We start from the raw sequence: 21090 nt of genomic DNA on the forward strand, positions 1-21090 counted from the left end.
ATTCCTGTCTCAGTATCAATAAATAATTTTCGACTTTATTTTTGTGCTTGTTTGCTTCGTTTAAAGACTGTAAGAAAGCAGTAATAAAGGGCTCAGAGCCACTAAAGCTGAATTAACTGTGCATACCTAAGAAAGAAAAGAAAGGAAAAAGGCTCGGTGCCTACCATCTCCAACAAACTGAAGGAGGGCCAGATCGATCTGTCTCTTCCAAGGTGACCCTTTCTGAAGTGCTATTCCATAGCCCGTGGTGGCAAAGATGTACCCACTCCCTATGGTGACCAGTTTGCAGCCTTCGTCTCTGCCAGCCTTGTAATTCAGCACCGCTGCATCATAGATGAAAGCATCCAACTTCCTGAAATAAAAGACAACACTTTTACAAACCAAACCATGAGGGACAGCTGTTGTCAGACTTCTTTTGTCCTTGATATTAGGACCCTGTTGAATATCACATGGATTCTTTGATATCATTAATTACATATCCTGCTCTGCTGTATCTAAAATTAACAAAAGGCATCTATTTTAGCGAGGGGAAAGTAGGACACATAGTTTTGCATTTCTATTTTAAGGGATGCTGTTAAAAAATACTGAGCAGGAGAAACCAAACTACAAAATGTCTTGCCCTGTTATCTTGGTATCTGTGCTTTCAAAATGGATAATAAATATCTTGAGATACAAAATTATCTCCAAAACCAACACAAATGATAATAGAGAATTTATGAATTGAAAGAACAATAACCAATTAGCTTATTTTAAATACTGAAACAGACTGCTAACGTGACTTCAGCACTTTTCCACACACACCCTTATTCTATGTCTCTTTCCAAAAATAAACAATGAAGGTGGAGGTTGAGTCCTTGCAAAGACAGAGGAAGGTATTGGAACATATCTGATACAGCTACCTAAATCCTGCTTAAAAATTAGGGAAAATATTTCTTTATGATTCACAGTTCCAAACATATTATTTCTGTGCTTGGAGCACAGCAGGTATAACAACACTGTGGAAAATTTCAAGCATATCAGCCCATCTACCTAAAAATGTAAGAATGGGATAATCCCATGCTCTGAGGTATACAGGGAACACGACAAAATAGAGGAAAACAAAATCAGCAAGGAAAGGAAAACAGGCAATGTCCTTCATGGATAATTTTTAAGAAGTACTGTAAAGCAAGAGTTAGAAGAGACAGGCGTGCGGCTATTTTACAAAATAAAAGTGCATATAATATATGCCAATAAAAGAGCCCCAGTGCATGACACGGAGCACCGCGAACATTCTCTATAGGGATGCAAATGACTGAGGCTGGCAAAATGCTGTTCATAAACAGCTGGGACCTGTCTTCACGGAAAGGGAAACACAAAAATAAATTAATTGTGAGACAAACAAGAGCATCAGCTTCAATTACATTATATCAGTATGTAGCAGTTGTGAATTCTGTAGCTTAAATTGGTTTACGTTGATAAAGCTTTTCATTTATATCCACAGAACAGAGCAAGACCTAGGCATACCAGATTTTGGCTACTAACAGAAAAAACAAACCAAACCAAACTAAACAAGCAAACAACCAACCAACCAACCAACCACGAACTTTCATGCATTACATAATTCGATGTTTGTTCTTAAACAATCAATCAACAGATTCATGTAGAACCCCAATTTTTGTGGAACTCTGGATCAGATAGCAAAAATGTGACACTAAAAATACCCCTGTCCGTCTCATGTCAAACCAAGAGAAACCCCAGGACAGAGGTGGTTGAATTTTGTCTGCTGTCATGAAAAAGTGAAGAGTGAAGCTCCTGTCACTGCTTTCTGTACTTTATTGCTTCCCTTCAAGGATACTTACCTCAACAGTCACCATTCAAGTCCTCAAACTGCAATGTAGTGAAGTAGTTAATTTAGAGCAAGTACAGGTGGTTCATGTACCCATTAAAATAAATAGCTGGGTCATCATTTTCTCTGTTTTTCCACTCTTCCCTAAAATTCAGTCAGTACAATCCTCAGCTTAAAAATCAGCTTAGCTCCACCCGTGCTAAAAGTCTCTCTCCTGCCTTTCAACAGGTAACTGAACATGGAGAAAACTACAAGGTGGTGTGTAACAGATACAATCTGGAAACAAGATAGAGTTGGCTACCAGGCACTGAGGGTGACTAAACTGGAAATGGCCAAGAGGTGCTGGGGAGGAGATGCTGGGGTACTGCCCAAGCCCACAGGCTCCAACACAAGGCCAGACCACCTTCTAAATGTGCTTTGGTTCAGCACTTTGGAGACAATCTTTCGTTTGTGTAGAGAGAAAGGACAAAAATCCGCATCCTTTGGGCAGGCACACAAGGGAAAAAAAGAAAAGAAGAAAACTGTTTGCCATACCCTCAAGGTACTTGTGACAATTCTGATCTACAGCAGACAACCATAACCAATACAATCCAGCCTCATGGTTTTATCTGCGGGAAGGACACTGCTCCTCTCAGCGATGCCTCTGGCGGCCCAAGGGGCTGGAAGGGAATGCTCCACTCATGGGGATGGATACTGCTGCAACAAACCCACCCAAGTTAAAACACACACTGGAATCTGGCGTCTGTTTATTCTGGGATTTATAGTTTTGCAATGTAAGCACATAAAACACATGCTGGTAAACACAGAGTCAGCTCCTCTTCTGTCAAAACAGACTCAGTCAGAAATACAGAGGAAAGAGATATCTATGCTAAAGACCAGGTCAAAAGCCTTGTGGTGCTTCAGAAATCAGGCAGGTTGTCTCCTTAGCTATTCAGCAGTTTAGGAAAACCTTGGGACAGAAAGAGAGGGAACAATCCCAGCCTCGCTCACTTGCTGTGGATCCCCCCAGCTTCCCTGCAGAGTGGCACCAGCTGCAGTGGACACACACAAGGAAAGCAGGTTCTGAAGATGCTGAAAGGCTTTACTTGAGGGTTTTCTCTCTACTGTTTCTATAAGGTCATAATAAATCTCACTATGCAAATCAATTTAAAAACGTGAGGTGCTTTACTGAGAGTTGCTGAGTGCTGAAAGGTCCTGCCATCAGCTGCTGCCCATATGCCTGAGTTGTAAATCAAAAAGTTGATTGCCCTGAACAAGTCCTGCTGTCTACAAATATAAACTCAGATTCAGAATATATTTTCTCCATTTCCAATGTGAATCTTATAACCTCTCAAGTCTTAATTATCTCTTCACCATGTGCTGATTACAGAAGTACTAATTCCTTGCAAAGCAAAGCAAAGCTTCAGAACATGCTGTACCCCTGGCAGCGTGGGCAGGGAGTCACAAGCCACGAGTGAAGCTCTCAGATGGGAGGACAACCAACTCTTCCATCACTAGGAGGTGAATTTCCAGACACCATGACTTTTTAAGAACTTTCAGACAACTTTAAACATTCCTTAATAAGAGTTTCCAAAAAACAGAGAGCAAAACCTGGGCAAGTCTGAAAATCAGGCCGTTTCCCAGTTTGCAAAGACGGCAGGAGCATCTGCTGTGGAAGAAGACAAAGCAGAAATCTGTGGGGAACAGTGAGGACTTTCCTTCCTGCCCCGTCTGGCTGGGGAAAGCCACAGCTTTGCTGGGACGAGCTGGACGCAGAGCCCGGCCTTGGCTGCCCTTCTGGTGACAGGACTGGCAAACCCAGCCCTGGGCTCGGCTCACCCTGTGGCCTCTTTCTCTTTTTCTGCAGATGGACTGGTAAGCACTGGGATCTTTGTTCTCGTGGCAGCAAAATCAACTGGGCTACAGAGCTGAGAAGCTTTGGATTGGTCTGAGTGCCAAGCACTCTGCTATTTAACTTGTATATTCACCATATTCACACTTTACACACACCAAGAGAGGCTCAACCTCCTGCAAACCTTAATCGCGTAAAAATGAACCAATTAACTTGTTGTTTCAGTGCAGCCACTTCAGAGGGCGAGAAGCTTTGTGTCACATTGTGTAGGTTTAAACAAACTGCTAAGAATTATTAGAAAGATGAAAGAGAACTACAGAAACTGGAATGCAGCAAGAAGCCAGATTTATAACAGCCGCAAACCAGCCAAACACACCAGGCATCTCCAGTGACGGCAGAGGAAGAGACCACAGTGCTGTGACTCATCTGAGCTACCGGCAGGTCTGTAAACTTCCTCAGAACTACTGCAATAGTCCTGGGTAGGAGAGAAAATAAACATTTTGGAATATTTGTATCATAGAGACTGCAAAGGCAAATGTCCTTCATGAGGCAGTAAGGGGGCAGGGAGAATTTTAGTGCACACAGCAGAGGAGAATGTCAGGTGTTATTAAATTATTAACTGGAAAAAAAAAAACCCACACGTTACTGAATGTAATAACGTGACGTGGGCAACTTGTGGAAAACTGATGTGGACAGTCTTGTACGTAGATATTTAGGAGTAACCAAGCAGTGTAAGAGTTGAAAAACCAGAATAGCTATTGCAGAAACCCATTCTTCAATCTGTTGCCATATTGCATATTCAAAAATGACTGTATAAAGAAAATTAAAGGAAAAGGTACAGAAAAGTAATTTCAGAAAAGCTGAAAACAATTCCCTATAATTTTCCCCATCTTTATTATTGGCACATACTTTTCACCAAACTCCTATGATGAAAACTGAAAAGCAGGATTAGGAAAAAGCCCCTTTTATTACTCACAGCTTCTTCCTCAACAAAAAAATTATAGCTCCTTTGGAAAATGTTACTTTGCACCCTTAACCAACTACGGGATCCTTCAGCAATTTTATTTTCTTGATAGAAAGATGAAAAGGGAAAAAAAGTCTAAAAGAGCATCTGCTCAGTAGCTCTGGAGACACCAACAGGAATGCAGCAGAATAGAAATCGATGTCTTTCAATTACTTTATGTCCTGCTAAGACTTGTGTTGTAATATTCAAAAAATGAGAGGGATGCTTTAACGCAGTCCTGTTTATTCACATTTTTCCATTTCCCTGTCAAGCACTGGAGTCTATGGAACAAGTAATATTGTGTTTCCATTGCGGATCAGAGAAACAGGAGCATGACTCAAGTCACTTCCCAGTTTTCAACTACTGCAGTAAATCCAAACATACAATATCTATAGCAGAATTAATTTCTTGCCAAAGTGGGTACCATTCAGGGCAATGTTCATCTGTCAGATACAGTACATTAACTTCAGAATCCATTTTTCTCATGCTCATTTCTTTATGTTTTCTAACACGCCAAATACAGTCTTTTCGCAGCCAGCAAAAGCTGTTTATTATTACTGACACAGATTTGACTTACACAAAACCAGAATGCGTGTAACATATGATGTATACACCACCATAGTAATTTGCTTGCACTGCATTTTGCTGTAAACAGCTGCATTATAATGACCTTTCTACATTATTTTTGACTAAGAGTTCCTTTGCACCCAAATACACACCTTCTGGGGGTTGTTCTGAAAAAATACAGGTCAGTTATGTATTTAATTATTGTAAGTGATAGAAATTTAATTCTGAGAAAACATAGTTAATTAAACCAGACCTATTTTTGAAATTTGCCTAGGTTACTCCTAAATTTGGTTGTAAATAAATGCAAAAGTGACTACAAAGATTATTACATAGCAAGTGTCATACCTGTTTACTGAGGCTCCAGTCGTGTATTTTGAAAGCACAATATTTGAAATTACTGTCTTATTACCAATACCAGACTGCAAGTCAGTAAATCCTCAAACGATGCTTCTAACAGCACCTTTACCCTTCTCTCTTTGCCCCCAGCCCATCATCAGGAACACTTTTACCTATTAAAGCTTTGTCTCTCCATTTTCAAAACGTTCTGCAAAAACCACTATACTTTTCAGCTTTTTTGCTTTTAGAAAGAAATTGTATAGTCTGCAGAATAGATGATTGTAAAGTAGCGCTTATAATTTGATATTAGGCAAAAAACTGGCATCCACTTAAGGGTGGATTAAACATAAACATATATTTTAGAGATCATCAATACCATTATTGGGAAGGCAGTAAGTGCAAAAATACTGGCTTTAAAATATGATGGATTTATAGATGTATTACAAATGTGATAATTTACATTTTAGCCCTTCTTTATGCGCAGAAGGGCTAAAAGAATGTATGTCAGGAGCGCACAGTGAGACAATGCCATATGCGCATCTCTAAGGCTACATCCAAAGGACGTGAAGCCACAAGGTCACTGAGGAATGACACAGCAACTGAGGGCAGGATGGCTGCTCTAAAGATGAGGCTTCAAGGAAAGTTCTCTAAAGTGACACTGTGATGTTGCTGGAGAAAGAGAAGCTGATATTTAACCTTTAGCATGAGGGACTGATGATTGCTTCTACCCAGTTTTGACTAAAACACGTTTCAGGTTATCTGATGGCACTTCATGGCCAGCAGGGACTTTATCTTACAGAACATATTCAAATAGCTCCTCGCAGATCTGAAGTTCGCATACACTGGATGGATTCTTGACATCTTGACATTGCCAATTCATTAGGGGGAAATTTAACAACCACCCCACTGCAACGCTGCGAGTTAGCAGAGTTTAACCCAGTTAAATGATGAACTCATTAGCAGAGAACGAGCTTTCAACTTTTCTCCCAGCTCAAACCGTCCTCGCTTCAATCTTCGTGTAGAAAACGCAGACACAGAATTGGACAGAGGAAGCTCTGACAGACATTAACACCCTCATGGGATGTGATGGAGCCTTCACCTCCCCTGTCAGGCCTGCCCAAAAAGCCGCTGTGAACCCTCCTGCCTCCCGGGGCTGCGGTACCTGGACCAGCACATTCACACACAGGAGCCCCCGCTCACCACCCACCTTCCCGTCCCTGCAACACTTCCCTTAGCAACCAGAATAATGCAAAATTTAGTGTGCCTGTATGATTAATTTATGCAACGGAACACTGTCCCACTTCAAGTCTCAGAAGCCAAGCAATGAAGTACTTGCAAAGTGTCAGTTTATCAAAACACAAAATTGGAAAAGTTGAGTAGGGGGAATGTATTTTTAGATTAAAGGTTTTGTCCCAGTTACAATAGCATAATGAAGGATAAATTCAGCACATTTCACCAAGCACCTGATCTCATCCCCAAATCAAATGAATACTAAAACTTAGAACAGCTTCTTCTCAAAAGAAGATGGGTTAGATGGGATACAGCTACTTTCACCTGTTCATTTCATTTCCTGGTAGTTTATAATATTTAAAGACATTAGATAGATAACTGCATTAGCTGAAAAATGGTAATATAGACACAGGAGGTAACCTTTCTTCAAAAAAATCAGAAGAGCATTCATGTATTAAGGAATTATAAATAATATGTTTTGTTTTGTTTTCTAGAGGCAACTTGCTTCGGATCAGCTGAACAGCAAAGACAGGTGTTGTCTTTCTTTGGTTTGGAGTTTTTTTGGTTTGCTTTGCTTTGGTTTTTGTTGGTTGTTTGTTTAAAAAAAAAAAAAGGCAGCACATTTATGGCCATGAAGAAATTATTGAAAATGTGACCCAGCTTAAAAGGACATGATGATGTCTGCTTCTGTTCATAGATAACTTGAATTTACAGTGGTATGAGCTTCCCCAGACAGTTCATGAGCGCCTCCTCAGCTCCCAATAACCCTCTAAACGCCAATATTAGTATTTGCTTGTTCTTCAAAGCCTGCAGAGAACCAGCCTCCCACAGAAATGGGAACAGCCATCAGAACAACTGGTACCAGCAAGTCCTGCCAGCAGTGGCAATGCCATGGGACATCTCCGTCCCTGTGCTTGGTGGCACTTTGTCCTCCACACCCTGCACTTTCTTTTAAACTATTAGATTTCAGAATTGATACTTCAGTGACCATATCTTCTGAAGAACGGGCCCGGACCAAACAGTAAATGTATATGGTTCTGTATCTCTGCAGTCTTTCGGCACAAATAGCAGCTGCCCAGTTGCAAATCAGCTTTCCAGTTCCCAGCTTGGGTGATTGCAGCTGTAACACCAACTGAAAATCATTCCCCTCAGAGTGTAGCACCAAATGAGTATTAAAATGAACAATGAAACAAATATTAGATTGAAGTCCAAAAGAAAACTTCAAAAAGTAAACTGAAATAAAGCTACTGCAGCCATCTGATGCCAAAATAAATGAAGCTATTGATTGTGGAGATTGCCTGAACCTGGCCATTAAGGAAAGAAAATACTGAATGGGCTCAACTGTTTAGCAGAGATTTTGTTTTTTTACAGAATGTCAGTAAGAAAATCATTATTCACGTCAGATGGTTTTAAGAAAAGTGTATAAGTATTTGTACAATATTTGCATAATAATTCAGTACTTGCTGCCAAAATCGATAGGGATAAATAGACAGTCTTTGTTCAGTGCTGCCAAATTATTCACCTTCCACCAGTTTCTTCTGTTTCTTTCTGAGTTTGTTTTAATTCTGGTATTCACAACACCTGATCTCCAGAAGGTAACTATGCCAATTTAGCTCCACAGATGCAATGTTCTATCAATCACTACTGAAATTTATAAAGGTCCAGTGCCAAACAGGGGAAAGAGATAGAAAGAGACACTAAGAGAGCAAAGACTTAAACAAGCAAAATAAAATCTTCAGTGGTCTGCAGTTGTGATTATTTCGACTTGTAGGAGTACTACAGAAAAATTCTGAAAGTATTTTACATCTCTATTTCCACTCCAGATAGGAGGCAGAATGCATACAGGCATAAAATATGATACTCTACGTAGGATTTACAGTAAAAGTTGCCTGAACTCATCCATGCCTCAGTAGTGACCCAGCTCGGTTTCAGATTTCATTTGACTGAGCAAATTAAAGTTCAGTTCAGCTTTTTTCTAAGGAGTTCCCATGGTCCTGTCTCACAGCTCCATGGAATTGTTTATTTTGTCTTTCAGAGCAGCTGTAGAACTGGTCTAAGCAGAACTGGTTCTAAGCCCCAGCCTCCAAAAATGTCCAAGAGTTACATCCAGAAAAATGGTCTACATGTGCCTTTGTATGGATGTGGAGCAATCCAGGAGCTAGTTACATCAGTCTTCTAAGGTGTTTTATATTCCTGCCCTTATAAGTACCATTGACAGTGAATTATCTGAAATATTAATTTCTCATCTTATGTCACACAGTCACATTTTGGATTTATCACCGACTTAAAGGAATGATCCCCTGGCACAATAATTTGCCCTTTCAGGGTCTGACAAAAATCTTTTCAATTAATATCCTATAGATCTGATAAATACATGGACAGTAATTTTCTTAAACTTTTCTCCTTAATAAAACAACATTTAGAGATATAATTTGGATTCATCACTCAGTCCTTTCCTTTAAAGAAAAAGGTTAATTCCTATCTTGGATAATAAGTTTTATTCTAATAACAGCAGATGCAGACTCAGGAAAATATTTTTCCAATCACACGTGAATAAACAAGTTTCAGATTGAGTAGTTTAAACTGGTGAATTTTGAGTATCCCAAAAGATCTCTAAGGCTTTCACACTTTGAAAGAGGAGAACATCATTCCCTTTTCATTAAGATCAGTACATACTTCACCTCCAGGTGAAGTATCTCAAAAGTGTGACTGGGGCAAGGATCACCCGTCTAAAAACTCGTTATATTTCAGTTGCTGTATTTGATGTTTTAATCCTGTTTTGTGAAAAACACAACAGCCAAGCAGGCTCAGAATAGGGATCTTCAACAAGCAGGCCATGAGAAAGAAGGAGAATGTCGTGTTCTTAGAATGATAGCTGGACAGCTAAAGCTGTCTGCAGCGCAGCTTCTCTCGTCGTGTATCATGATGGGCATCCAGGAGGGCTGGAAGCAATAAGTTATTATAGACTGTGGATATCCCACACTGCCCCACTGACCTTCCCCTTTCTCACCCAAACAAACTTCAGTCAACCATCTTTGGCAATTTCTTAAAAATTTGGTAAAATAATTGCTATATGTACTGGAATACCAGAAGCCTAATAAAAAAGAGAATATTCTCAATTACAAATACTGCAAGGTGCTGTCAGTCAGAAACAGTCAAAAAATATTGAGCCAGAGCCAGTAGATTAAAAGTTTAAAAACGTCTGTCTGCTGAATATTCGCGTTCCAGTTGCAAGCTGTTATTATCTGCCCACAAGAATGACGAAGAACTCGTGCTTTTTATGAAAAATTAAAATACATAATTTTCTCTCAAACAGGTAATTTCTCTTGTAGCTTTCCCTCCTCTTTTTAGGTGAAAAGATATGAATCACAAAAAAAAACCACAACACCACCACAAACTAGAAAGCTTTTCCTTTGATGACAATTTTGATAACAATTTTTCTGTAAAAAATAAACTCAGAATACTGCAAAAAATACTGAAATGGTTTGTGCATCCAAATGGAGATGTCAGCTGGCTGCCTAAAAGACAAGTTTGGTTTGTTTTTCACTTCAGGCGCACCACCACTTTAATTGACAGACCCAATTAACAGCAGGACCTGCTGGGCACAATCTGCATTACGTTCCAGCAGCCCGAGCGGAGCTGCCAGCGCAGCCTCTGATCGGTTCGCATCCGCTCAGCAAACACCAGCCTGTGCGAGGTTGTGAGCTGGACACAATTCACAAGCACTGTAAGCACAACAAAAATCCAATTCAGGCCAATAAACTTAAGAGACTGAGGGTTAAAAGGGCATCAGAGCCTTCTAGGGTCTTTTCTTGCCCTTTCTCTGCTTAGTACCATTAGATTCTAAAAAATATTCAGAATCATATTGTTGTTTTCCCATGGGAGAGTGTGCTGGCGGGGAGGAAATAACTTCAGCCACCCACACTGTTCAACCAGATACTTTCAGGTCTTTCTTCTTGCATTATCATTTGCCATTAAAAAATGCTGAGCAGTAGAATCATCCCACGTTCTACCAAAGCCACCAGCAGCTGGGGACACGCAGCAGGCCCAGAGCATCTTCTCAGGGATGGCTCCGGTGTGATAACCCACAGCATCTGCGGCCAAACCTGCCCAGGCTCCGGCAGCGCAGAAACGCCATCGTCACCACGGCAGCCTTTCCAGGCTTTGTATTGCCGCCAGTTTGCCACAGTCGACTGGGGAATAAGGTATTAAACTTGATGCGTATAAAGCACCAAGCACAGCAATCTTTAACAGGAAGGCAGATGGAGTCCCGAGTAAACTTCAGCATCAAATCCCTGAATATATAGGCACAGCTGCGGCTGTAAATAACAACTGAAAACCGCTCAGGCCAGCGAGAGGGTCTGCAGCTGCACAACAAGGGGCTGCTTGCCCGAGGAACACAAGGGATTCATTACTGCAGTTGCCTTGAAACAAGCTCTATTCTCAGCTTTTTTGCAATGAAACTGAAATAAAGTCCTCGCATCAATATGCTGCCATAACACACAGTGTCAGACCATTTCTTTTCTTGAAACAAGATATGCACTGCGTGATACGCAGCTGCAGTCCTCACGTCGAGGAAAAGTAAGTGAGGAAAAAATTAGATGGATTCATCAGTGATGGGCAATCGGCAAGTGAAAGCTTCTCATTTTTTCTCTACAGTAAGAAAAGACTCTCCCAATTAAATGTCCTGATTTCAGCCATCAGCAGTAAAATCCCAGACAATATTCCAGTGTAGATGTGCTGGGGCAAAGGTGAGAACATGAACTACATTTCCAGTTTATTGCCATTGCATTTTCTCTTCTTGACAGTTTTACAACAGCAGAACACTCGCACACCGAGAAACACGACAGGCGAACTCAACAGCTGCAAGCTGATAGAACCCACACCAAAGAACCACAACAGGTAAGGCTGGTTTGCTTGCAAAAAGCTCATATTCTTTAACTACAAACAAGGGAAACAGAAGAAAACAAATCCAAACAGCCACTGTAAACACAACACAATAATTAGCTACTTCCTATTCAAAGACTTATTCTTTCGTCAAGAAGCAAAATCAATAGGATCACTCTCTCTGGTACAGACAATTCTAGAAATGTACATTAATTAAACACAGCATAGACAGAAAAGCTTGTGATGCTTTTTTAGAACTTTATTTGATCAATAAACATCTAAAGAACACAGAGGAGCCATCATGGCTCTAGCAGAGCTGGACTTCACCCACCAAGAACAGATTAGCTAATGTCTTACAGACTTCACTCTTCTGAGTAATGCCCAGGAAAATATCTGCCATTTCTGTTTCCGTTAAGGAGCAAAAAACTGCGGAGAATTCCTGAGCTGCTCAGTGCTGCCTCAAGAGCAGCCTGAGGCTCTGCAGGTCGCACAGCACACAGGGTTCAGCTGGTCCCTTCCATGCACAGAATTTAGGGAGAACCACTGGTACATTTTTTGACAAGCTTGTAAGACTGTGATTATTTTCAATACCAAATCGCATTGAAGCAGGTACAATATTTTGCCATTTTGAAATACATTAAGTAGTACTTCAATGACAAGATGCATGAACTCTGCTCCCGTTTAACAGGCCTGGTTGCAAATTGATGCCTTTAATTAATAAAGGGAGCACAGATAGTTCTGCTGCTTGTTCAAATGGTGTTCCAGCAGCTTTCTGAGAGCTGCATCTGTGAATCTCAGAAATACGACAGAAATGATATTACTGAGACTTTACAGATATTTTAACATATTTTCAGAAACAAAGGTTGATTTCTTATCGAAAGGGAAAAGCCAATATAGCTGATAAATTTGCCTCCACCATTGACAGCAACAACCCTTCCTGAGACAGCTGCAATGAACCTCCCATGCGGATTCACTTGAAGGAACAGGTATAATGTCAGTGTCAGTCTAAAGCAAAAATCTCATTTCCATTTTGATTTGCAGCATTTCCCAGTCGATTCCTTTCTAGAATGATATCAAATGTTTTTGATGCTAATTGAACAAGATAGGTCCAAGCCTATTGCCCATGTAGTGAAGTTGTTTGCTCTAATTAAAAAAAAAAGAGTACATGCTTTCTTTGTAAAGTAATTTTTGAGCCACTCTTAGCTTCACCTCTCAGAGATGAAACACAAAGGGACTGGGTGTTTTGCTCAAGGATTCCTGGACAGAAATGCTTGCGCACTCCTCTCTGCATGCACAGCAATACGGCAGCACAAGACCTATCTAACCCCTACAGCAGGCCAGGAAATAAAGGCAGGAACATCATTTATTTAATACACATTCCTACCCACACTTCTGCCCTTGAGGTTTTTCATGGCCACGTTAGTGACTGGACCCACGCAGATGATTTCTCACTTCTTGTGAGAAAGCAAGATAAAAAATCCAGTTTGTTTTTTGTGTTCAGAATGAGGAAAGGGACACGAGCATGTCTCAAGCAAAACCAGAAATCTGTGCCTTTGTAGCTTTATGTTTGTCTCCTTCCCACTTTCTCCTTCCAGCTCAACTCAATAACATTATGTATTAGACATCATGGTTTCCTTTGAGAGATATTCCCAATACATTCCAAGAGGCTAACGCTAATTAAAGCTGATCTAAAGACTTAAGAGTTTGAGATACAACAAAACCAGGCTGAACTGTGACAAATGACTACTTGATAGTTTGATTCTATTCAGATTGGGCGCCACACGAGTAGCATTATACAGTCATTAAGTATTGCCTGATTGCTGGTATTTTTTTGTTCCACCTTAAAATAAGAACCAAACCCTATACATACAGAATTAAAGGGAACAAAATCTTATGCCTTCAATGAAGCAAAAGTGGTTTTGAAAGTGAGTTGTAAATATTAATAGATACAGGTTACACAAACATTCCTCAGGAATAACACAGGTACTATTTATTTTGACTCACAGCAACAGTATCAACCAGACAATCTTTGCAAGTTCTTCTCAGGTCTATGGTCTATGACTGTACAATTACCAAGCAGTTAATCTTAAAAAGCTGTGCAGAAGTAGCAAGCTTCACGATATGTAAGAAAAATTGCTTGTTGTATGCTTCCAGTGATGAGGATGAAAAAATAAAAGATAGAAGTATAGAAAAACCTTTGACAAGAGATAAATATGAGAACAGACAAAATAACGGTAGTAAGGTAAACAGAACATACACACACTGAAGAGTAAAATAGAAATTATGTATTTGCTCAGAAGCAGATGCAGTTTGAGGAAGGAGAGACAGGTCATACTCAAAAGAGCAGTAGCAACACAGGCTCCCCACGGGGCAAGATGTATTAAAAATCATGGGAACAAACAAAGCAGAGAAGGTGAAAACTTGATCAAGTCTAGCTAAGGATGAAAAGACAAACTTTACATGGCAGCAACAAACAACCTGGTCAAATAATTCATGAGGGAGAAAGGAAGAAGATGCAGCACAGGTTTATACAAAATGAGGAAACAGTTATGTATACCATGGAACAGAAAATTGGGTAGAAGAAGTGAAAAAATTATGCAGAATATTAATCTGGAGGAAAAGAAGAGGTAAGGAATTGTTAATACACTACCAAATACTTGTTATGATTTCTATTCTCCTCCCTATGGAGAATGCAACTCATTAAAGGAAAAATCTGGGTGCGCTCAAGGTGCAAGTGACAGGTGAGGATGACAAAGCCTGATCCATTTGGTAACTTAAATGAAATTGTCTTTCTAGAGAGAAACCACTCTGAGGCAAAAAGAAGGTACAGCCATGCTGCCTGACGTGTCACCTGCGCAATCACCGCACAGGTCAGGTCTTTGCACAGCTCTTGCTATGCAGAACCTGAAGGCAGAACACACATAACCTACTTGATGCTGCTCTTCTGCTGGAACGTCCAAACTGTGACATAAGCAAACACAAAGTGACACTTGTATTGTGGGCAGGTTCAGCAGTTGGTGCCGTGCTGCTTAATCCTTCTGCAGGTGCCATCAGACCAAATGCAGAGGAGCACAGCTGTATGTACAACAGCAGCTACTTAGATCAATCCAAAACACACCGCACACGGCAGCTTATTTGCACCATCTGCTACAGAAATGTCAGTCAAGGTGAGCAAAGCAGACACCTGGGGTGTCCACACCGAGAAATCACTTAGAAGAGGAAAGAAACTCCAGAGGGGGAAAAATTATATATATAGATATAAAAAATGAATAGCTTATGCTGTCAAAAGGACTAAAGCTTCAGAGGAAGAGCAGCAGCTGGCACAAGAGCAGCCAGCCTGAGTTTCAGTGAGTGTGCTCAACTCCCCTGCAGCCAGGTAGCCCTCCCATCTTCATGCTAAAGTGTCTGACAGGTGCCCTGATTTTAAAGGTAACAGCAGTTTTTCAGGGCTTTCAGTAGCACAAATGGTTGGTGAAAAGTACATGGAGCGTATGTTCCCCAGATAAACTATCCATCCAACTGAACAAGCCCTAGCCATGGCTGAAATTAAGGGCAGCTTCTGTAAAAATTCACAGCAGGAATGGTAGTGTTGAGGACTATAGAATATAGAATGATGCATTATAGAATAATGCAGAATGTAGCTCTCACCCAGGAAATACAGCTTGCACGAGCCCAGCCGGAGCAGTTCTGCCTCCTCCAGTTTTGCAGCAAGAAAAACATGACAACAAAAAGAGACCAGACAGCACCGCAGAGACCGCAGTGAAGGAAACAGTAGGGAGGATAACTTTTTAAAGAAGGGAACCTGCACTCTAAGGAAAGATTTGGGGACTTCAGGGGGTTTTGCATAAGAAATACATTATAATCCCCTATATGTTTGGGAGAAGGAGAGCAAAAATTAGAAGGACAAGCAGTTCCTGAAAAGGGAACAAAGGTAACAGCTCAATTTAGTACAGGAAGAAATGTGTCCTGTGTTCACCATAAATAATTGCAGGTGAGATGTGCCTTAAGTAGATGTACTTAAATCCCCATGGGTAACTTAGCCTTCTCACTTCAAAGCGAAACAAACTATATTGATAAATTATTATAACTGTAAGCCAGTATTATTAACAAAAATACACATGCTATCATCAAGCCTACAGGTTTAGAAAAGGCAGCTAGAACTAACACTTTCCTGTCACCCAGATGAATACTGATACAAGCAGTGAGTCACTCTCCTGCCTTTTGAGGACTGAGAATGAAAATTCGGTCTCTTTGTCCAAGCAGACAGAACAAGCTCCTTCAGAGCCAGAAAAGGATGGGTGGCACTCAAGTCTGCATCTCAGATCTTAAGGAAGGACAATAATATTTGCCAGAATACTTACCAAGATTGCCAGAAGGAGGATTGGATAGTACATTTGAGACAATCTCAACAGGTTTTACAAAGATCAAAGTCAATACTTCAGATGTGACAGTAAATTACAGGGCCATGCTAATTAGAGCAGGGAAGAAAATGTAAAAGGGGACCTAAAAGCATACCAAAGGGATGGGAGGTTGTAAAGAAATAACAAGTAGTTGTGCACTGGCCAGACAAACAGGCTTAGTCAGAAATTCACCCTCTGAAAGCACATTCCTGTGAGAGCTCTGCAAAGATAACGAGGGACTGTACAAAATGTTGTGTTCCGTGTTGAGCCCCCACCCAAATCCAGGTCCATCTCTATTGTCCCTTTTTCAATTTGAGAAATACTAATTCTTCCCTTTTAATCTCTTTTACATAGGACATCGAAGCTTCCATGCAATTGTAAAGTAGTCATATAAATGTATTACACAGCATTCCTGACATCAGCCTGTTCGGTATCACAGTAAGTACAGATCAGTGTTTCTCAGTTTCTGCAAGGTCTACAGTATTATTTAGAACTCATGGAAACAGCTTACCCAGTTTTCAAGCTGACCAAGGCATCTTCAACTCCTTTCTGATTATACTTCGTCATGTAAAGGTGCATATCAGGGTAGTTGTTTCTGATATTCCTCTCGGTGCTTCCATTTGGGACTGTTCCAAATCGAAAGGGAGGTGAATAATCATGCGGCCTTTGAAACTACAGACAAATGGGAAAAGCAAAGTGTTTCAGGTGGTCAAAATGTGAAGAATGGCAAATTCAGTTTGAAAAAAACAGAAGCTGTATAATCTGCCTGGAATTTCTTCTAGGCAAATGCCATGGGTTAATTCAGCTCCATTATCCCAGAAACTGTGTCTTCACACTGGCTGAACGTACAGAATCATTTACATCCAGAGTAAAAACAGCTCAATTCCACTGCTCTAATGTGACTTTCTCCCATGCACTGAAATACATCAGGACAGCAGAACATGGAGCAGAGAGATACTGGAAGATGTGGAAGATGTTCCTCACCTGCCAGCATCTCCCTAGAGAACCCAAACTACAAGCAGACACACTGGTAAAGAGCAACCAAAAGAAAAGAGCATTTTGACAGTCATTTCACACCTTCACTGTGGGTCCCCACACCAAGATACCAGAAGGACCATTTGCTCCACAGGACCCCAAATGCCCTGCCCAGAGGAAGCAGATTGACAGAGAATAAAAGTTCTCACATCTTCCCAAGGGCTCAGCAGCTACAACACTTGCCATGAAAAGGGGCTTCTGGAGCTCTGACATGTATAATCCTAGTCCCTATTTATCCTTACAGTTTAAAACTACCAACCATTTGCTCGATAGCATATAGGTTTATTCTGCAGTTTTCCACTCTATGTCACTATTGCCTCAGCACAGACAAACAGGCCAGGGAATGTCTGCAGAGGAACTGCAACAGCTCAGGGCACACTCAGCTCTCACATCTGGAAATCATCTCACATTAGCTTTTCCTAACAGACCTGAACATTTCATATGTGCCTTTTTGATATCTCCCTTTGAATACCAAGTGACACTTTAGGATTAAGTGAAATATTTCTTTAAGAAATACATGAAAAAGGCCACTTAAATTACAGAAACTATTGTCTAATGAGGAAATTCAATTGAGCATTGATAAAAGCAGTCACCCGTGAATTCCACAGCAAAACATACTCTGTTTTTACCATGGAAGTTAGAAGAGCAATCTCTATACCCCGTGCCACAAGAGACAGCTAATATTTATACAGCCGCTGCTTCCTTTGGGCTCCATGTGCAATACTTCTCTTTTTAAAGGTTGGTGTCAGGGCATCAAGAATCCCCAGGACCCAGTGCCAATTTGCAAAAAAAATACAAATAAGCTTATACAAGGACTGCGAGCATTTTTCAATTCCATCAAACCTTGACTGTGAAATTATTGCTGCAACAATATTTTCATGTTACAGTACTACAATTAAATGCTTCATTTTAATTAAGCATATTTTGACAAAGCATAAAGGAATGAACTCTATTTTTCTCTATTCATTTAGCTAACAGATATCTTACCTTTCTCATTTTCTCTTTTCACAGCTTAACTGTTTAAATTATTACTTTGCTACTACTTTACACATACTAATTGACCTATGCACTAAAATTACACTGTACACTAGTCATGTTTCTTAGTCTATATTTGCTGCCTCCTTTTTGTGTTTATTATGCCACACTGAGACAAACCCTGCACTTAAATATATGTCTAGAGATTCTACTGATACAGATGTAGCTTGCTTTTAATTTTAGTTAAATCTACAGAGAATTAATCTCTGAAGTAGCAAAAAAGGCTTCCAGTATTACCTAATGTCTGTATCAAATTTTCCAATCAATAGAACTGGAAAAAAAATAATTAAAGAAACAATGCTGATTTCAAGACCCGTAAAAATTGCCAGTGCTCATACAGTTCACATATTTCTTATCTTTTTAATTCAACTGTAACAAGCATTCTGCCAATTTCTAATACTGGGGTATGGCAGGGGAACCAAGGGAATAGGAAGATTATGGTGGAGTATCCAGGTAATTTAGAAAAGGAGTTTTGTTCTGAATGTTCACACTTCTCAAGAACATTCATATGAGTTCAAGTTGTTGGGAGGAGCTTCCTCCCATAGGAATGGTTGAAGGAATTGAGATATCTCTCCCAAATTGAGCATTCACGGAACACAAAAATATTTCTGCAGGAGAGCAGGTATTAATAAAAAGTACTGGTTCATGCAAAGATCATGGGGATAACAAGCAACTGAATTGATGAAATAATTCATACATGGATTTCAAATACAGAAAATTCAGAGAGATAGATAGTTCCAAACACCACCCATTGACTGGCATTTCTTGGCACAAGACACCGAACCAACCAATTTGAACAGTCACAAGGAGATAATTTTTTGGGAAAGGATTATCTGCTCCTCCTGCCTGCTCACAGGAGAAAGAAAGAGTTTAGAAATCTTTTTACTAGCGTAAAGCGTATGGAGTTCTCATCAATAATTTTAAACTGATGGTCTGTGAGCTGACGTGTCCATGGGCTCTGACATCGCAGCAAAGATCTATGTGGCAGGCGGGAGACACGGAGGAATCAGCATCAAGGCTCTACATGTGCTCATTTTCCCTGAAGCCCCACGGTGGGAAATAAAAACACATCATGTCTGCGAGGAAGCAATTTTCTTCCCAGACATTTTCTGATATGTTAATTTTTTTTTAATTTCTAATTTAAATTTCTAATTTAATTGAATGCACAAGCCCCCTGCTTGAATAATAATTGTGGAGAGATCTATTATTATTCAGAAGACCAATCAATTCATTCTTGTTTCCCCATGTTCTGCTGCAACTGGGGCACATGAAACAAAACTCCAGCCATGCTGATGTAGGAACCCCAAACAGGATGGCTGAGCTGAGGAAACAGTCCTATTTTTTTATTTGTTTTACCTATATGTCTTAATAAAACCGACAATTTCATTGAATTCAGTAAAGTCATCTTCCACAAACATTAAGTATTGACTGAATCTGCGGATTTGTGTGCTTGCCTCAAAAGGTCAGTATTCAGAGCACCTGTTTGTTACTGTTCTGGGGTCTTTGAGGAACTGTGGGAAACATTACTAAAATAGCAAAAAAAATAGTAAATATTCACCCTCTGCTCACACAGATTTTGATGGGAATTACGGCTGGTTCGGAGTGATAGAAAAACACCCATATTTGAACTCTCTGCTTTCCTTTACCAGATGGAAAACATTGACAATTCAACTTCTGATCTTTGAAAAACACAGCTACTGCGTTTAGTAATTCCAAGACTGTTGTTTTAATCAGCAGTTACTGAAACGCAGTCAATATCTATGCTGACAACTCTCAGAAAGCACTGCAAAGGTCTCATATTCAAGTGGAAAGACAGATTGGGGCAAGAGGGTCACCTCAACTACCCCATCATCCCCGCGCTGCCTTTTCACCTCCGTCTGCTCTGCTTTGACACAGATGTATCTCTAATAACTGCAGAACTTGTGCCACCCTATTGCACAAAAATATAGAGCCAACGTTATAAGAATACTGTGAATCTGGCAAAAATAGGGAACTTTTAAGTGGCATAACTGAGGCTTCCTATTAAGGTTGAAGAGAATCCCCCAGACCACGTGCATGGGGGGCATTTCTTAAAACGAGACTATGTGGAAGAATCACAGCAGATAAATGCTTTGCAAGACAATTTTGTCCACTGCCATCTACTCTCCTTTACTCATCTTGCCTCTCATTACATGAAAAAGGCACAAATTATCTCAAAAGTAACCAAATGGAAGCTTTGCTTGATACCTTTGGACTAATTTTCTGTACCTTTTCATGAACACAAAGCTTTTAAACATCTTTTCCATATACAAGGATGTCAAAATATAATTTTCCTCTCATCTTCTGAATCATTTGAGTTTATGAACACCCACCCCTAGGAACTCCAGTACATGCTGTGCCATGTATTTCTGGGTGACACTCAGATGACATGGCATTCAGAAATTGATTAGCGACATTTCAAGTGTTTAAAAATTTATTGAACTTCTATGTATTACTTATTAATATATATACCATACATACACACCATATATATTCTATATAATGTATATATTATACTTCAGTCTCTCCCTTCTCACTGGCTTTTGCCTATTACCACTTTGCAGCAAGAGTAAGATTTCTCTACTAAACAACAGTAAAACATTTGCAAATTCCTGAACTGCCCTACTAACAACATTGCAGCAAAGAGGGGAGAAAAAGAATTTCGCATGAATCACATTATATTCCCATAAATGAGCCTTAATTATTTGAATGTTTAAAATCTGAGAAAGCTCAGGATTGCAGAGGAGGCAAAACCTGCGTATGACAAGAAGAATGTTTTGAAATAGATCATCCTTGCTTTGCTGGACTTCTGGCTTGTTCAATTTAATCAGAAAAGGCATTGCTCCCCTGATTTATCTCTGTACGCTTCAGGCAATATTTGAAGAACTGTAAAATAAAAACAAAGGTGGCAGATCAAATAAAT

General features: G+C 40.0%; 1 protein-coding gene across 1 annotated transcript in view; it reads right to left on the bottom strand.

Moving 5' to 3' along the window:
- Positions 1–21090, bottom strand: part of GRIN2A (glutamate ionotropic receptor NMDA type subunit 2A) — a gene marked incomplete at its 3' end in the record, with an annotated part of 164781 nt that overhangs the window by 17321 nt on the left and 126370 nt on the right. Inside the window, exons 10-11 of the mRNA XM_082064546.1 lie at positions 16591–16751; positions 165–352 (exon numbers count right to left, since the gene is read on the bottom strand). Of these exons, the coding sequence (XP_081920672.1) occupies positions 165–352; positions 16591–16751 (349 nt within the window). The remainder of the gene's footprint in view (positions 1–164; positions 353–16590; positions 16752–21090) is intronic.

Source organism: Streptopelia decaocto (assembly GCF_964273445.1).
Source record: "Streptopelia decaocto genome assembly, chromosome: 13".
NCBI classification, from domain to species: domain Eukaryota; kingdom Metazoa; phylum Chordata; class Aves; order Columbiformes; family Columbidae; genus Streptopelia; species Streptopelia decaocto.